At 40.9% G+C, this 14,241-nt stretch overlaps 1 protein-coding gene across 1 annotated transcript in view; it reads right to left on the reverse strand.

The window, feature by feature from the left end:
• Positions 1 to 582: 582 nt before the first annotated feature.
• SLC16A4 (solute carrier family 16 member 4) overlaps positions 583 to 14,241 on the reverse strand; it is a gene marked incomplete at both ends in the record, with an annotated part of 37,527 nt that continues 23,868 nt past the window's right edge. Inside the window, one exon of the mRNA XM_080691495.1 lies at positions 583 to 767. Within this exon, the coding sequence (XP_080547621.1) occupies positions 583 to 767 (185 nt within the window). The remainder of the gene's footprint in view (positions 768 to 14,241) is intronic.

Below are 14,241 nucleotides of genomic sequence, written 5' to 3' on the forward strand. Positions count from 1 at the left end.
TTTTAGTGACTGAATTCTCAGCACAATTGAAAGCTTGGATTAATTTATCATAGAATACTCTTGATTTTAACTTACTACTAAAGTTTTTTGTTTGTTGTTTGGCTTTTTTGTTTTGTTTTGTTTGCAGCACTGAGGATGGTACCCAGGGGAATTTTGCCTCTGAGCTACACACCCCCAACCCTATATTTTAGTCTTTATTTTGAAACGGTTTCACTAAGTTGTGGAGGGCCTAAGTAGCTGAGGCTGGCTGCAAACCGGTGATCCTGATGTCTCAGCCTCCCAGGTATTGGGATTACAAGTGTGTACCACCACGCCTGGGTTGAATTAACTCGGAATGATAAAATAGGAAGGAACCTTAAAAACTATCTGGTTTACATTCTCATTTTACAAACAAGAGACCTGGAGCATTCTATCTCTTGAGTTTATTCTATATTTTGAAACAGGTTCTCACTAAGTAGTTGAGGCTGGCTTTGAACCTGTAATTCTCCTGTCTCATTCTCCCAGGTACTGGGATTACAGGTGTGTGCCATGGTACACATCTACAAGGGAACTTTTCTTTCAAGCTTTTGTTGCAGCAGTTTATTAGTTTAGGTTTTCTTTTGTTAAGCTCCCACTTGATTGTAGTCCTCTTTCTTTCTGATCAGACTGTTTGCTTTTCCATTTCTCAGCCAGTGGTATAAAGAAAAAAGGAACTGAAGAGAGAACATAGCACGTACCAGAGAAGTAGAAAGAACTGGTGTATGTCTGCATATAATCAGATAACCAGCCTGGAAGGAAGGAAGGATTTCTATTAGTAATTCTCAATCAGGAACTAGAGCTCAGTCTCCTGTATTTATCGTGATCTGTTAGAAAGTTAGTTGCACTTCTTACCTGTCTTGCTGCTTTTTTTTGGTGGTACTAGGGGTGGAACCCTTCTAACTCCAAGCTACACTCCCAGAACAGGGTCTCGCTGGCTTCGAACCTGTGAACCTGCGCGATCATCCTGTCTCTACCTCCCAAGTGTGGGGATTACAAGTGTGCGTCACCACGCCCGGCTTTTTTTTTTTTTTTTTAACAGGGTCTCACTAAGTTGCCGAGGCTGCCTTTGAACCTGGAATCCTCCTGTCTCTGCCTCCCATGTACCGGGATTACAGGTGTGTGCTACCACATCCACTTTGAATAGGTTTCATCTGAGTTAGTGATTTCTATCTGTGAAGAAGTCATGTGGACTCAATTCTCACAGTAGAAGAGAAAATTAGGGACATACCATTTCACTTTATGATGAGTATTATTGTAAGACTACTATTCTTAAGAGAGTTGGATGTGGTGGCACATGCTTGTAATCCCAGCATTTGGGAGGCTGAGATTTGCTGCTTAGGCCCTTTACAACTCAGTGAGGCAATGTTTCAAAATGAAGAATAAAAAATAGGGCTGGGGGTGTAGCTCCTAGGTAGAATGCCGCTGGGTTCCATCCCCGGTACTGAGGGGGGGAAAAAAAAAGAATCATGAATTACTATTTCTCAAGAGAAAAAAGAACGAATTATCTTTTTCCTTCACTGAACAAACATTTGAGCGCTGGCTTAAGAGTCCCAGTTTCCAAATAGAAAAGTATAAAAATAGGTCTGGGAGTGTAGCCCGGAGGTAGAAGGGCTTCCAGGAACCCCAGCACCACCAAAAAAATAAAATGAACAAACATTTGAGCATTTGAGTAATGTGTTCCTCTGTTACACTGTGTTAAGGATTGTACTGAGCCAAAGCAGACATGATCTCTGCTCTCATAGATCTTACAGGTTAGTGGGATTATAGATACTAACCACATACATGATATATGTGGTATTATAAAGGGAAGGCTCAGGAGTTATGAAGCACATGAGAAAGAACTGCTTGATCAAGTGGGTTGAAGGAGTCCCTCTTGGAATCCAAATGCTGTTTTTTTGTTTGTGTTTGGTCCTGGGGATCTGAATCCAGGGCCTCCCACATGGTAGGCAAATGATCTACTACTGAGCTACATTCCAAGCTAAATGCCTTTTTTTTTTTTGGTGTGTGTGTGGTACTGAGGGTGGAACCCAGGGGCTTTTCTACCTCCGGGCTATACTCCCAGACCAATTTTATACTTTATTTGGAAATAGGGTCTCACTAAGTTGCTGAGATCCTCACTAAGTAGCTGAGGCTGGCTTTGAACCTCTGTGATCCTCCTGTCTCAGCCTCCCAAGCGCTGGGATTACAGGTGTGCACTACCACACCCGACCAAGCTAAATGCTTTAAATGCTTTTTAAAAGCAGGAGTGGAGCCCAGCATGTTGACACACATCACATCTTTAACTTTTTTTTTCTTCCCAGTACTGAGGATGGAACCCAGGGGAATTCTATCTCCAAGCTACAACCCCAACCCTAATTTTTATTCTTTATTTTGAAACAGGGTCTCACTGAGTTGCAAATGGCCTCACTAAGTAGCTGAAGCTGTCCTCAAACCGTGATCCTCCTGTCTCAGCCTCCTGAATGCTGGGGTTACAAGCTTGCGCCACCATGCCTGGCTACATTTGTAATTATAGTACTTGGGAGGCTAAAATAGGAGAATTGCAGGTTTGTGGTCAGCCTCAGCAGCTTAGTGAGGCACTCCAAAGTTTCATAAGTCTCAATTTCAAAATAAAAATAAAATAGGGCTGGAAATATATCTTGGAGGTAGAGTGCCCCTGAGTTCAATCCCTGATATTACAAATACATTTAAAAATTAGTACTGGAAGAGCCGGGCATGGTAGCACATGCTTGTAATCCCAGCATTTGGGATGCTGAGAGGGTGATCTGGGTTCACAGCTAGCCTCAGCTACTTAGTGAGGCCCTTTGCAACTCAGTGAGGCCCTGTTTAAAATAATAAAATAATAGGGCTGGGGGTGTACCTCAGAGGTAGAATGCCCCTGGGTTCAGTCTCCAATAACACACACACACACATACACACATTCATACACATGGAAAGAGTCCTCAGTTTTTTTATTAATGATACATACTAGAACTTAAGTGAAATCCCTTTTTAAAAAAAAAGTCTGTGCAGTGGGAAGAAATATTTGTGATAAGGCACTAGCACTTAAACAATACTATAAAAGTCAACACTCTGAAAATTAATTAGCATTCTTATCAACAAAGTTTTGGCCTTCTGCACTCCATTTAAAGGTCTCAGGAACCTCTGAGAGTCCACATACCTCACTTTGAGAAGCTCTTTTCTAGAGTATTATGTGTATTTTATGACTGAATACCTATACAAAAAATTTCAGCAGTGTAGGTCAGCACAGTTCTGGGTTCTGAGTGTATATACACCTATTGGCAAATGGTTGCAAATGCCTGCCCTCGTGGGTGTACTGTAGGTCTTTTGTTATTGCTTTCCCTTTTCCTTAGATGACTCTGCCTCACTGGGTGAGAAAAGTATTACACTCCTCCCCTTTTTGGTGTAATTGTATATGTCTTCTTTGCTCTTTTACTTGGCTCTGATACATATTTGATTTTTTTTCTTTTGGGAGGAGGGGGTTTGGTGCTGGGGATGGAACAACCCAGGGCTGCTAAGCATGTGGTCTACTAATGAGCTATACCACCAATCCCCACCACCTTGTTTTTAGGTACTGGAGATTGAGCCCAAGGGCATTCTACCTCTGAGCTATACTTCCATCCCTTTATAAAATTCTTTTCTTTTCTTTCTTTCTTTTTTTTTTTTTTTTTTTTTTTAGAAATAGGTGGTCAATTTGAATTGTCCTAGTAATTTTTTAGAAAGGAGAGGCTACAGAAGGCAGCAGTACCCAAACTTAACTTTTCTTTTTCTTTTCTCTTTTTTTTTTTTTTTTTTTGGTTCTAGAGATTGAACCCAGGGGCATTTTACCTCCGAGTTACACCCCCAGCCCTATTTTATATTCTTTATTTTTTGAAACAGGGTCTCACTGAATTGCAGAGGGCGTAAGTAGCCAAGGCTGTCCGTGAACCACGATCCTCCAGTCTCAGCCTCCCAAATGCTGGGATTACAAGCATGCGCCACCATATCTGGCTTTTATTTTTATTTTTTTGTGTGGTACTGAGGATGAAACCCAGGGGCTTTCTACCTCTGGGCTACACTCCTAGACCTATTTTATTATTTTATTTTTTGCGGGTCTGGGGATGGAACCCAGGGGCATTCGACCTCCGACCTATACCCCCTGCCCTATTTTTTATTCTTTATTTTGAAACGGGGTCTCACTAAGTTGCGGAGGGCCTAAGTGGCTGAGGCTGTCTGTGAACCACGATCCTCCGGGTCTCAGCTTCCCGAATGCTGGGATTGCAAGCGTGCGCCATCACACCCAGCACTCCTAGACCTATTTTATGTTTTGTTTGGAAACACGGTTTCACTAAGCTGCTGAGAGTCTCATAAAGTAGGTGAGGCTGGCTGTGAACCTGCACGATCCTCCTACCTCAGCCTCCCAAGTATAGGGATTATGAGCATGCACCACCACACCCAGCTTCCTATTTTATTTTTTATTTTGAAAAATAAAGGGTCTCACTAGGTTGCAGAGGGTCTTGCTAAGTTGCTGAGGCTGGCAGTGAACTTGTAATCCTCCTTTCAGCCTCCTAGGTACTGGGATTCAGGTTCCTCCACCATGCCTTGCTCCACCCTTTTTATCCTTCATTACTCTTGCTTTAGTCCTACCAGTAGAGTAAATTCAGGAGAGAGAGAGACCAGGCGTGGTGGCGCACGCTTGTAATCCCAGCGTTTGGGAGGCTGAGACAGGAGGATCTCACATGTTTGAGGCTAGTCTTAGCTACATAGTTAAGACATTTGCAGCTTAGTAAGACCCTGTTTTAAAATAAAAACTAAAAAATAGAGCTGGGGGGTGTAGCTCGGAAGTAGAATGCCCCTGGGCTCCACCCCGCAATACCACAAAAATAAATAAATAAATAAATAAATAAATAAATAAATAAATAAATAAGATGTCAAAATAGTATAGCTGAAAATAAAAGGTTGAAAGAAGACTATAATAAGTATTTCACTTTGTACACAGCACACATATAGGATGTTTCTGAAGCATTAAAGACTAATAATATATTTAATATATTAGGGCAGGAAGTCATTTAGCATATTTTAGAACTATTTCTGTTTAAAATCGGATGAAATAATTTGTTTTAAGCCTGTTTCTTCAATTCATATTAATATTTTAAAATTTCTAATTAAAATCCACTTGTCATTAGTAGGATAACAGTGTGCACTTGATTGGTTAGTTTAAGAATGCTGCTTATACCAAATGAGGTGAAGTGTAGGATACAGAGTTAATAGTAATGATAATCTCATGATGGTACAGGTTGAGGGTTTTTATTTTATTTTATTTTTTGCAGTATGAGGGATTGAACCAAGTGATGCTTTACCACTCTGCTACAGCCCCAACCTTTTTTAATTTTTTATTTTGAGACAGGGTCTTAATAAGTTGCCCAGGCTGGCCTTGAACTTTTGATCCTCCTGCCACAGTTTCCACATCATTGGGATTATAGACATACATCGCCATGCCCAGGTCAGTTTGAGCATCTTTTATCCAAAGCCCAGAATGCTCGAGAATCTGAAGTATTTTTGAGCACTAATATGATGCCACAAGTGGAAAATTTCACACCATGAAACTTATTTGCATATACAAAATTAATAAAAAACAGTGAGTAAAATTATATTCAGCCTCTGGATATAAAGTATACATGACCCATAAATCAATTTTGTGTTTAGACTTGGGTCCCACTCCCAACATATTATTAAGTATGTGCAAATATTTCAGCATCTGGAACTTTTTTTTTTTTTTTTTTTTTTGCAGTACTGGGGATGGAACCCAGGGAAATTCTACCTCTGAGCTACACCCCCAGCCCTATTTTTTTATTATTTACTTTGAGACAGGTCCCACTGAGTTGCAAAGGGTCTCACTAAATAGCTGAGGCTGTCCTCGAACTTCGATCTCCCGTCTCAGCCTCCCAAATGCTGGGATTACAAATGTGCACCACCACGCCTGATTGGAACATTTCTTATTCCAAGCATTTGGATTAGAGATACTCAGTCTATATAAGTTGCTGTAACCAAGTGGCTCCTGAGATAGTTAAAATTTGAACTTTGTTGGTATTAAAATATCTGCTCGGTATGGAAAGACTAAATGTACTTCCACACTTCCAACTTTAAGCAGATTCATGTTTCTGAGTAAATAATCTTAGGAGAAATTATTATTTTATTTTATTTTATTTTCAGTTCTGGGGATGGTACCCAGGGGAATTCAACCTCCGAGCTATACCCCCTGCCCTAATTTTTATTTTTTATTTTGAAACAGGGTCTCACTAAATAGCTGAGGCTGTCCACGAACTGTGATCCCCCAGCCTCCTGAATGCTGGGATTACAAGCGTGGGCCACCACACCTGGCTATTTTATGTAGAAGCACATATACAAGTTGACATTCAAAAGACTGATTTCTTTGTGGTACAAGTGGAAACATTGTGAATGTCAGAAGGGTGAGGTTATGTACTGTCCAATTCAGGATGTGTATGTGTGAATTTTCACTCCATGCTGAGTTTTGGTATATACAGCCAACACTCTGAAGAGTAAACTGGCAACTCAGGAGCTGGGCATGGAGGTGCCTGCTTTAATCCCAATACTTGGGGAAGCTGAGACAGGAGGATCATGATTTGTGGACAGCCTAAGCTACTTAGTGAGTTCCACTGCTACTCAGTGAGACCCTGTTTCAGAATAAAGACTGAAGAATGGGGCTGGGGCTGTAGCTCTGAGGTAGAATGCCTCTGGTTTCCATCCACAGTACTGCAAAAAAAAAAAAAAAAAAACAGACAACTTGTGCAGATTTATTAAGCTGAGGTACTCTGTAAGCATCCCTCAGTGTTTCCAGATTGCCTTTGTCAGATTCACCTGAGATACATGTTAATGCAGATTCATTTGCCCTTTTTTATGTGTATGGTACACCCCCAACCCTATCTTATTTTTTTCCCCCAGTACTGGGGATGGAACCCAGGGGCATTCTACCTCTGAGCTACACCACTAGCCCTATTTTTATTCTTTATTTTGAAACAGGGTCTCACTGAGTTGCAAAGGGCCTAAGTAGCTGAGACTGTCCACAAACCACGATCCTCCTGGCTCAGCCTCCCACATACTGGAATTATAAGCATGTGCCATCACACCCTGGCTCCCTATCTTATTTTGAAACAGAGTCTAAGTTGTTGAGAGCCTCAGTTAAGTTGCTGAAGCTGTCTTTGAAACTGTGAACCTCTCATCTCAGCCTCCCAAGTACTGGTATTACAAGTGTTCCACCATGCCCAGCCTAGATTCATTTGCTTTTTTCCAATATACTTCATCTTGTGTGGTACCCAATTGATTCCTTCCCATAGTAAAAATTTTTTATTATTTAATAATTATCATTTTACTTTAAATGATTAGCCGAAATAACTTTCTTGTAGATAGGGCTATAGCCTTTGTTGTGAGCAGGAATGTATGACAGTGATGTTTTCCATGATTATTTTTTGTGGTACTGGGGGTGGAACCCAGGAGCTTTCTAACCTTCAGGCTCTACCTCCAGCCCTATTTTTATAATTTATTTGGAAACAGGGTCTCACTAAGTTGCTGAGAGCCTCACTAAGTAGCTGTGGCTGGCTTCGAACATGTGCATTCCTCCTGTCTCAGCCTCCCAAGCGCGGGGATTACACGTATGCACCACCACACCCGGCCTTCCATGATAATTTAAAACATGTAAAGTTCAGTCAAGCTTCCTTAAGCAATTTTTTCCCCCCCGGTACTGGGGATGGAACCCAGGGGCATTCTACCTCAGAGCTATACTCCCAGCCCAATATTTTATTCTTCATTTTGAAACAGGGCCTCACTGAGTTGCAAAGGGCCTCACTAGTAGCTGAGGCTGTCCCCAAACTGCAATCCTCCTTTGTCAGCCTCCCAAATGCTGGGATTACAAGTGTGCGTCGCCACACTGGGCTTTTCCTTAAGCAATTTTTTTTTTTTTTTTCAGGTCTGGGGATGGAACTCAGGGGCATTTGACCTCCGAGCTACACCCTCTGCCCTATTTTTTATTCTTTATTTTGAAACCGGGTCTCACTGAGTTGCAGAGGGCCTCACTAAGTAGCTGAGGCTGTCCTCGAACCACAGTCCTCCAGTCTCAGCCTCTCGAATGGTGGGATTACAAGGGTGCACCACCACACCTGGCTTCCTTAAGCAATTTTTTAAATAGGAAGTCAACAGAGGGATAAGATTAGGCAGGCATGGTAATGCATGCCTGTAACACAAGTACTTGGGAGGCTGAGACAAGAGGGTCACAGGTTCAAGGTCATCTCAGCAATTTAGCAAGACTCAGCAACCTAGCCAAACTGTATTTCAAAAGCAAAAAAATAAAAAGGATTGGGGTGTAGCTTGGAGGTAGAATACCCCTGGGTTTAGTCACCAGTACCAAAAGAAAGGGGGGGGTGATAATAAGAAAAATCTTCCAAGTTTGCGCGCCCCCCGCCCCATACTGGGGATTGAACTCAGGGGCATTCTATTTCTGGGCTACACTACAACTCCTTTTTATTTTAGGTTGCAACAGGGTCTTACTAAATTGCTGAGGCTGACTTCAAGCCTGCGATCCTCCTGTTAGCCTCCCGAAGTACTGGGATTATAGGTGTGCACTACTATGCCTGGCTTCAAATTTTGATATTTAATACTAGGTTATAAATTTATTTCTAATGCCAGTGCTTTAAATCAATTCTGTATCATTTTATCAATTAAGCCATATACATTAAAAAGTTTAACATCCTATCTTAAGAAGTATTCATACTGCCAGATATTGCAGAATTTGATTGTTGAGATGAGTTATGCATCCTTTATTACTGGGTTTACTCTTGTATGTTTATTATTGGTCATCTTGTTAAAACATGAAACATAACTAGTAGGCCCTGAATCCCAAAGTTCTTTGATACAAGTTCAACTAAGTCATTGAAAATTCTGTAACTGGTTTGAATCAGAACTCCGCTTATGTGTGTTGGGCTATAGCATAGTGGTATGTTTTGAGTCATACAGCCCGTTGGTGGTCTTACCCGCTGAGCCACTGCTGCACCAGCAACTGGCAGCCTTGTCCTTCTCTTTTCTTTGGTGTATCCCACAAATGTTTTCTATATGTGTCTTGATAGGAGCAACTTTGAGAAACGTGCTTAGCCAGTTTAAACCTCTGGGTGAGGTGGCACATGCCTGTGGTAATCCCAGTGCTTGGGCAGCTGAGACAGGAGGATCACAGTTAACAGCCAGCCTCAGCAACTTAGCAAGGCCCTTCCTTAGCAACTAAGAAGGATCCTGTTTCTAAATAAAAAATATATATATAGCACTGGGGGTAGAGCTTGGAGGGAGAATTCTCTTGGGTTCAATCCCCAGAACCACAAGAAAGTAAATAAACAAAAATAAATAAACCTTTTGCTTTTTATGACAGAAATTCACTGAAGTCACTGTGAAATTTGTAGTAAGATTATTGGGAGTACCTTAAGCATTAATTCTGTGCTTTTAAGTTTTATTTAACAATTGTGGTCTCAGTTGGGCATGGTGGCACATGCTTATAGTCCTAGTACTTGAGAAGCTGAGACAGGAAAATTGCAGGTTTGCAGCTGGGCTCCACTACTTAGTTCCTGTGCAATTTAGTGAGACTCTGTTTCAAAGTAAAGAATAAAAAAGTGTAGTTTGGAGGTAGAATGCCCCTGTGTTCAATCCCCAGTACCTCCCCCAATATGTTTTTTTTTTTTTTTTCCGGACTATACTCCCAGACCTATTTTTACATTTTTATTTGGAAACAGGGTCTCTCTCTAAGCCAGCGCGCGCCTGGCTTTGAACCTGTGCGATCCTCCTGCCTCTGCCTCCCAAGCGCAGGGATTACAAGCGTGTGCCACCACGCCTGGCCTAATATGGTGTTTAATAACATTTGGAAGGTCAATTCCTGGGTTTTTCTAAGTATGCCATATTTGCAAGTAAAAGATTCTCTTCTTTACTACAATAAAACCTACATAAAGCCAGGCATGATAGTACACACCTATAATTCCAGTGCTTGGGAGGCTGAGATACGAGGGTTGTAGGTACAAGGCCAGCTTTAGCAATTTAGTAAGATTCTCAGTCTACCACACATGCAACAAATATGTGATAATAGAGAACTACTGAGAATTTACTTTTGATGTTTTTGTAGGTCATCAATCATAGAATACTGGATCAGAGTGAAATTCTGTGTGGAAAAATAATTAACAGATAAGTAATTTTTATTTTCTTTTGTTACTTCAGTGTATAATGTATTCCTTAGGACTTATAGAGGACATAGAAAATGCTACACCTTCTCACTTGTCTCCTACTCACCCCCAGCCTCCAAAATAGACCAAAAGCTTGAGGGTAGTTTGTGTGTGTGTGTGTGTGTGTGTGTGTGTGTGTGTGTGTGTGTGTGTGTGTGTGTGTGTTTTGTTTTGTTTTTTGGTGGTACTGGGGGTGGAACTCAGAGGCTTTCTATCTCGGGCTATACTCCCAGGCCCATTTTATATTTTATTTGGAAACAGGATCTCACTAAGTTGCTGAATGCCTCACTAAGTAGCTAAGGCTGGCTTTGAACCCGTGCAATCCTCCTGTCTCCGCCTCCCAAGCGTGGGGATTACAAGCGTGCGCTACCACGCCCGGCTATGTGTGTGTGTTTTGTTACTGGAGATAGAATAGAATCCAGGGGCATTCTACCTCCAACTTATACCCTCAGCCCTATTTTATTATTTTATATAAGAATAAAATAATAAAACATTATTATCTTAAACAGGGTCTAACTAAGTTGCAGAGGGCCTCACTAATTTGTTGAGGCTGGCTGTGAACCTTTGATCCTGTCTCAGCCTCCCAAGTAGTGGGATTACTAGCATATGCTACCACATCCAGTTTAGGTGGAGTTATTTTCTTTGATTCTTCAAATAAAATTATAGGCCATGGAGATTTTTTTTTTTTTTAACTGAGGAATAAACCAGGGGCATTCTACATCCAAGCTTCAACCCTAGCCTTTTTTAACCTAATTTTTAAACTTAAAGGTCTTAAGCCGGGTGTGGTGGTGCACGCTTGTAATCCCAGCATTCGGGAGGCTGAGACTGGAGGATCGCGGTTCAGGGATAGCCTCAGCTAATTGATAGGCCAACATGAATGAAGAAACTGTAGAGATTGTGTTTATTAATTGATGAAGACCAAATGGAAGTTTTGTTCAGTATTATTGTCTTTTTTTTTTTTTTTTTTTTTTTTTTGTGGTGGTACTGTGGTTCCTGGAAGTCCTTCTACCTCCGGGCTACACTCACAGACCTTTTTTTTTTTTTGGAAGCCAGCGCCGGCTTCGAACCTGCGCGATCCTGTCTCTGCCTCCCAAGCGCGGGGATTACAAGTGTGCGCCACCACGCCCGGCAGTATTATTGTCTTTTGTTTTTTGTGGTACTGGAGATGGAACCCAGGGGTATTCTACCTCCCAGTGACAACCCCCAGCCCTATTTTTTTTTATTCTTTGCTTTGAAACAGCATCTCACTGAGTTGTAAAAGGCCTCACTAAGTAGCTGAGAATAAGTAGCTGAGGTTGTCTGTGAACCATGATCCTCCCGTCTCAGCCTCCCAAATGCTGGGATTACAAGTGTGCACTATCAGGCCTAACTTGTTTTGTTTGTTTGCAGTACTAGGATTGAACCCAGGGGCCTTCTACCTTCGAGCTACACTCCCAGCCCTCTTTTTTTATTTTTTATTTTGAAACAGGATCTCACTAAGTTACAGAGGGCCTTACTAAATGTTTTTTAAATAAAGATGAAGTAGCCAGCCATGGTGGCATCTGCCTGTAATCCCAATACTTGGGAGGCTAAGACAGGTTCAAGGACAGTCTCAGCAAGTAGTCAAGAGACTGTTTCAAATAAATAAATAACAGGTCTAAGGGTATAGCTCTGAAGTAGAACTCTCTAGTTTCAACCCCCAGTACCATAAAAGTAAAAAAAAAAAAAAAAAAAAAAAAAAAGATTAATTAGAAGCTGAGCGTGGTGACACATGCTTGTAATCCTAGTACTTGTGAGGCCAAGACAGGAGGATCACAGATTCCAGGACAACATTAGCAAGTAGTAAGAATTCATCAACCTCGTGAAACACTATTTCAAAATAAAATAGGGCTGGGGGTGTAGCTCAGATGTAGAATGCCCCTGAGTTCAATCCCCAGTACCACGCACAAAAGATGAAATAGAGGTACGGAGCGATCTATCATTTCATTTGATGACTTATCTTTGTTAAAGGGACAGAAAAATGCCTAGATGAAAACATCTTTATTTTATCCATTTTCTCTTTATATAAAATGCAGTTTTGGAGCAAAATGATCGGTTTTACTCTAGTCATTTCTCATGAGGTATAAGGCTGGCGAGTAATACAGATCACCTTATTAGGAACTAGTTATCTCTAACATATTCTAGAGTACAGCTGACCAGTAGCTTCAGGATTACAAATTTGTAAGGCTGAGGCTCATAGCAATAGGCTCTCGGCAACTCAGTGAGACCCTGTTTCAAATAAATAAAATAGAGCTAGGAGTATAACCCGGAGGTAGAATGCCCCTGAGTTTCATCCCTAGTACCACAGTAAATATATGATAGATAGATAGATAGAGCTAAGAATATAACTTGAGAAGTAGAATGCCCGTGGATTCAATCAACACTAGCAAAGAAAGAGAGAGAGAAAAAGAAAATTGAAAGATGACTTACAAGTGGCTTGATTAAATTTTCAGTAAATGAAGTAGAAGAATGTAAATTTCAGTAATTCTCAGTTTTAGAGGTTGTAGACTTTTGTCCTAAGTATGAAGCCATGGCAATGCATGTAAACAGAGTGAATGCCATGCCGCACCCACAGACCAATGGCAGGACTTTAAGAGGTGTGTGTGTGTGTGTGTGTGTGTGTGTGTGTGTGTGTGTGTGTGTGTGTGTGTGTTACTAGGGATTGAACCAAGGCATTCTACAATTAGCTACACCCCCAGCCCTGTTTTATTTTGAAAGTGTTTCACTAAGTCTCTGAGGCTAGTCTTGAACTTCCTGATCCTCCTGTCTCAGCCTCCCAAGTACTAAGATTACAGGCATGTACCACCATGCCTTGCTAACTTTTAACTTTTTTGTGTTCTATTATAGCATCTCGCAGAGTGGTGTACTAATAAATGGCTTGATAATTATTGAATCGAGTTATAATATCAAGGAAGTTTTCCAAAGGTGACTTATGATTGATTTAGGTAAGTAAATACATAAAGATATTAACTAGCATAATATATACATTTTTTAGTTGAGAAATGTTTTAGTTTAAGTAGTATTTGGAGAAGAAAACTGCATTCAGGTTTTTGTTTTGTTTTGTTTTTTGTTTTTTTGGTGTGTGTGTGGTATTAGGGGGCTTTCTGCTTCCAGGCTACACTCCCAGACCTATTTTATATTTTATTTGGAAACAGAGTCTCACTAAATTGATGAGAGCATCACTAAGTAGCTGAGGCTGGCTTTGAACCCGTGAGATCCTCCTGTCTCAGCCTCCCAAGCACTGGGATTATAAGTATGTGCCACCACACCCCAGTTTTATTTTAGAGGCAGCTAATATGGGCCCTTAGAATTGGATTTGTTTGGTACTGGGGATTGAATCCAGGGGCATTTTAACTTTCAATTAGACCCCAGCCCTATCTTACTTTTTATTTTAAAACAGGGTCTTGCTAAGTTGCTGAGAGCCTCACTAAGTTGCTGAGGCTGGCTTTAAACCTGTGATCCTCCTGTCTCAGCCTCCCAAGTACTGGGATTACAGGTGTGTACTGCCATGCCTACTTAGCCATGAACATTTTGATTTCACATGTCAAAGATCTTGTTGCAAGATTAGGAATTTCATGTATATAGCTTAAATCTAACATATGTTAGAGGTTAGTATATACCTGTTTTTTATTCAAGGCCCTGTCTATTTTATTTATATATTTATTTATTTTGTAGTGCTAGAGGGATTAAACCTAGGGGCATTCTACCTCCCAGCTACATCCCAGCCTTATTTTTTTTTTTTTTTTTTGGTACTGAGAATTGAACCAGAAACCAGAAACCAAGCTACACCCCCATACCAATTTTACTTCTTATTTTGAAATAGGGTCTTGCTAGGCTGATGAGAGTCTCACTACTTGCTGAGGCTGTCCTAGAACCTGTGATTCTTCTATCTCAACCTCCTAAGTACTAGGATTACAAGCATGCGCCACCATGCTCGGCTATTATATTTATATGGTTTCCA

The sequence above is a fragment of the Muscardinus avellanarius genome, assembly GCF_963383645.1.
Source record: "Muscardinus avellanarius genome assembly, chromosome: 3".
NCBI classification, from domain to species: Eukaryota; Metazoa; Chordata; class Mammalia; order Rodentia; family Gliridae; genus Muscardinus; species Muscardinus avellanarius.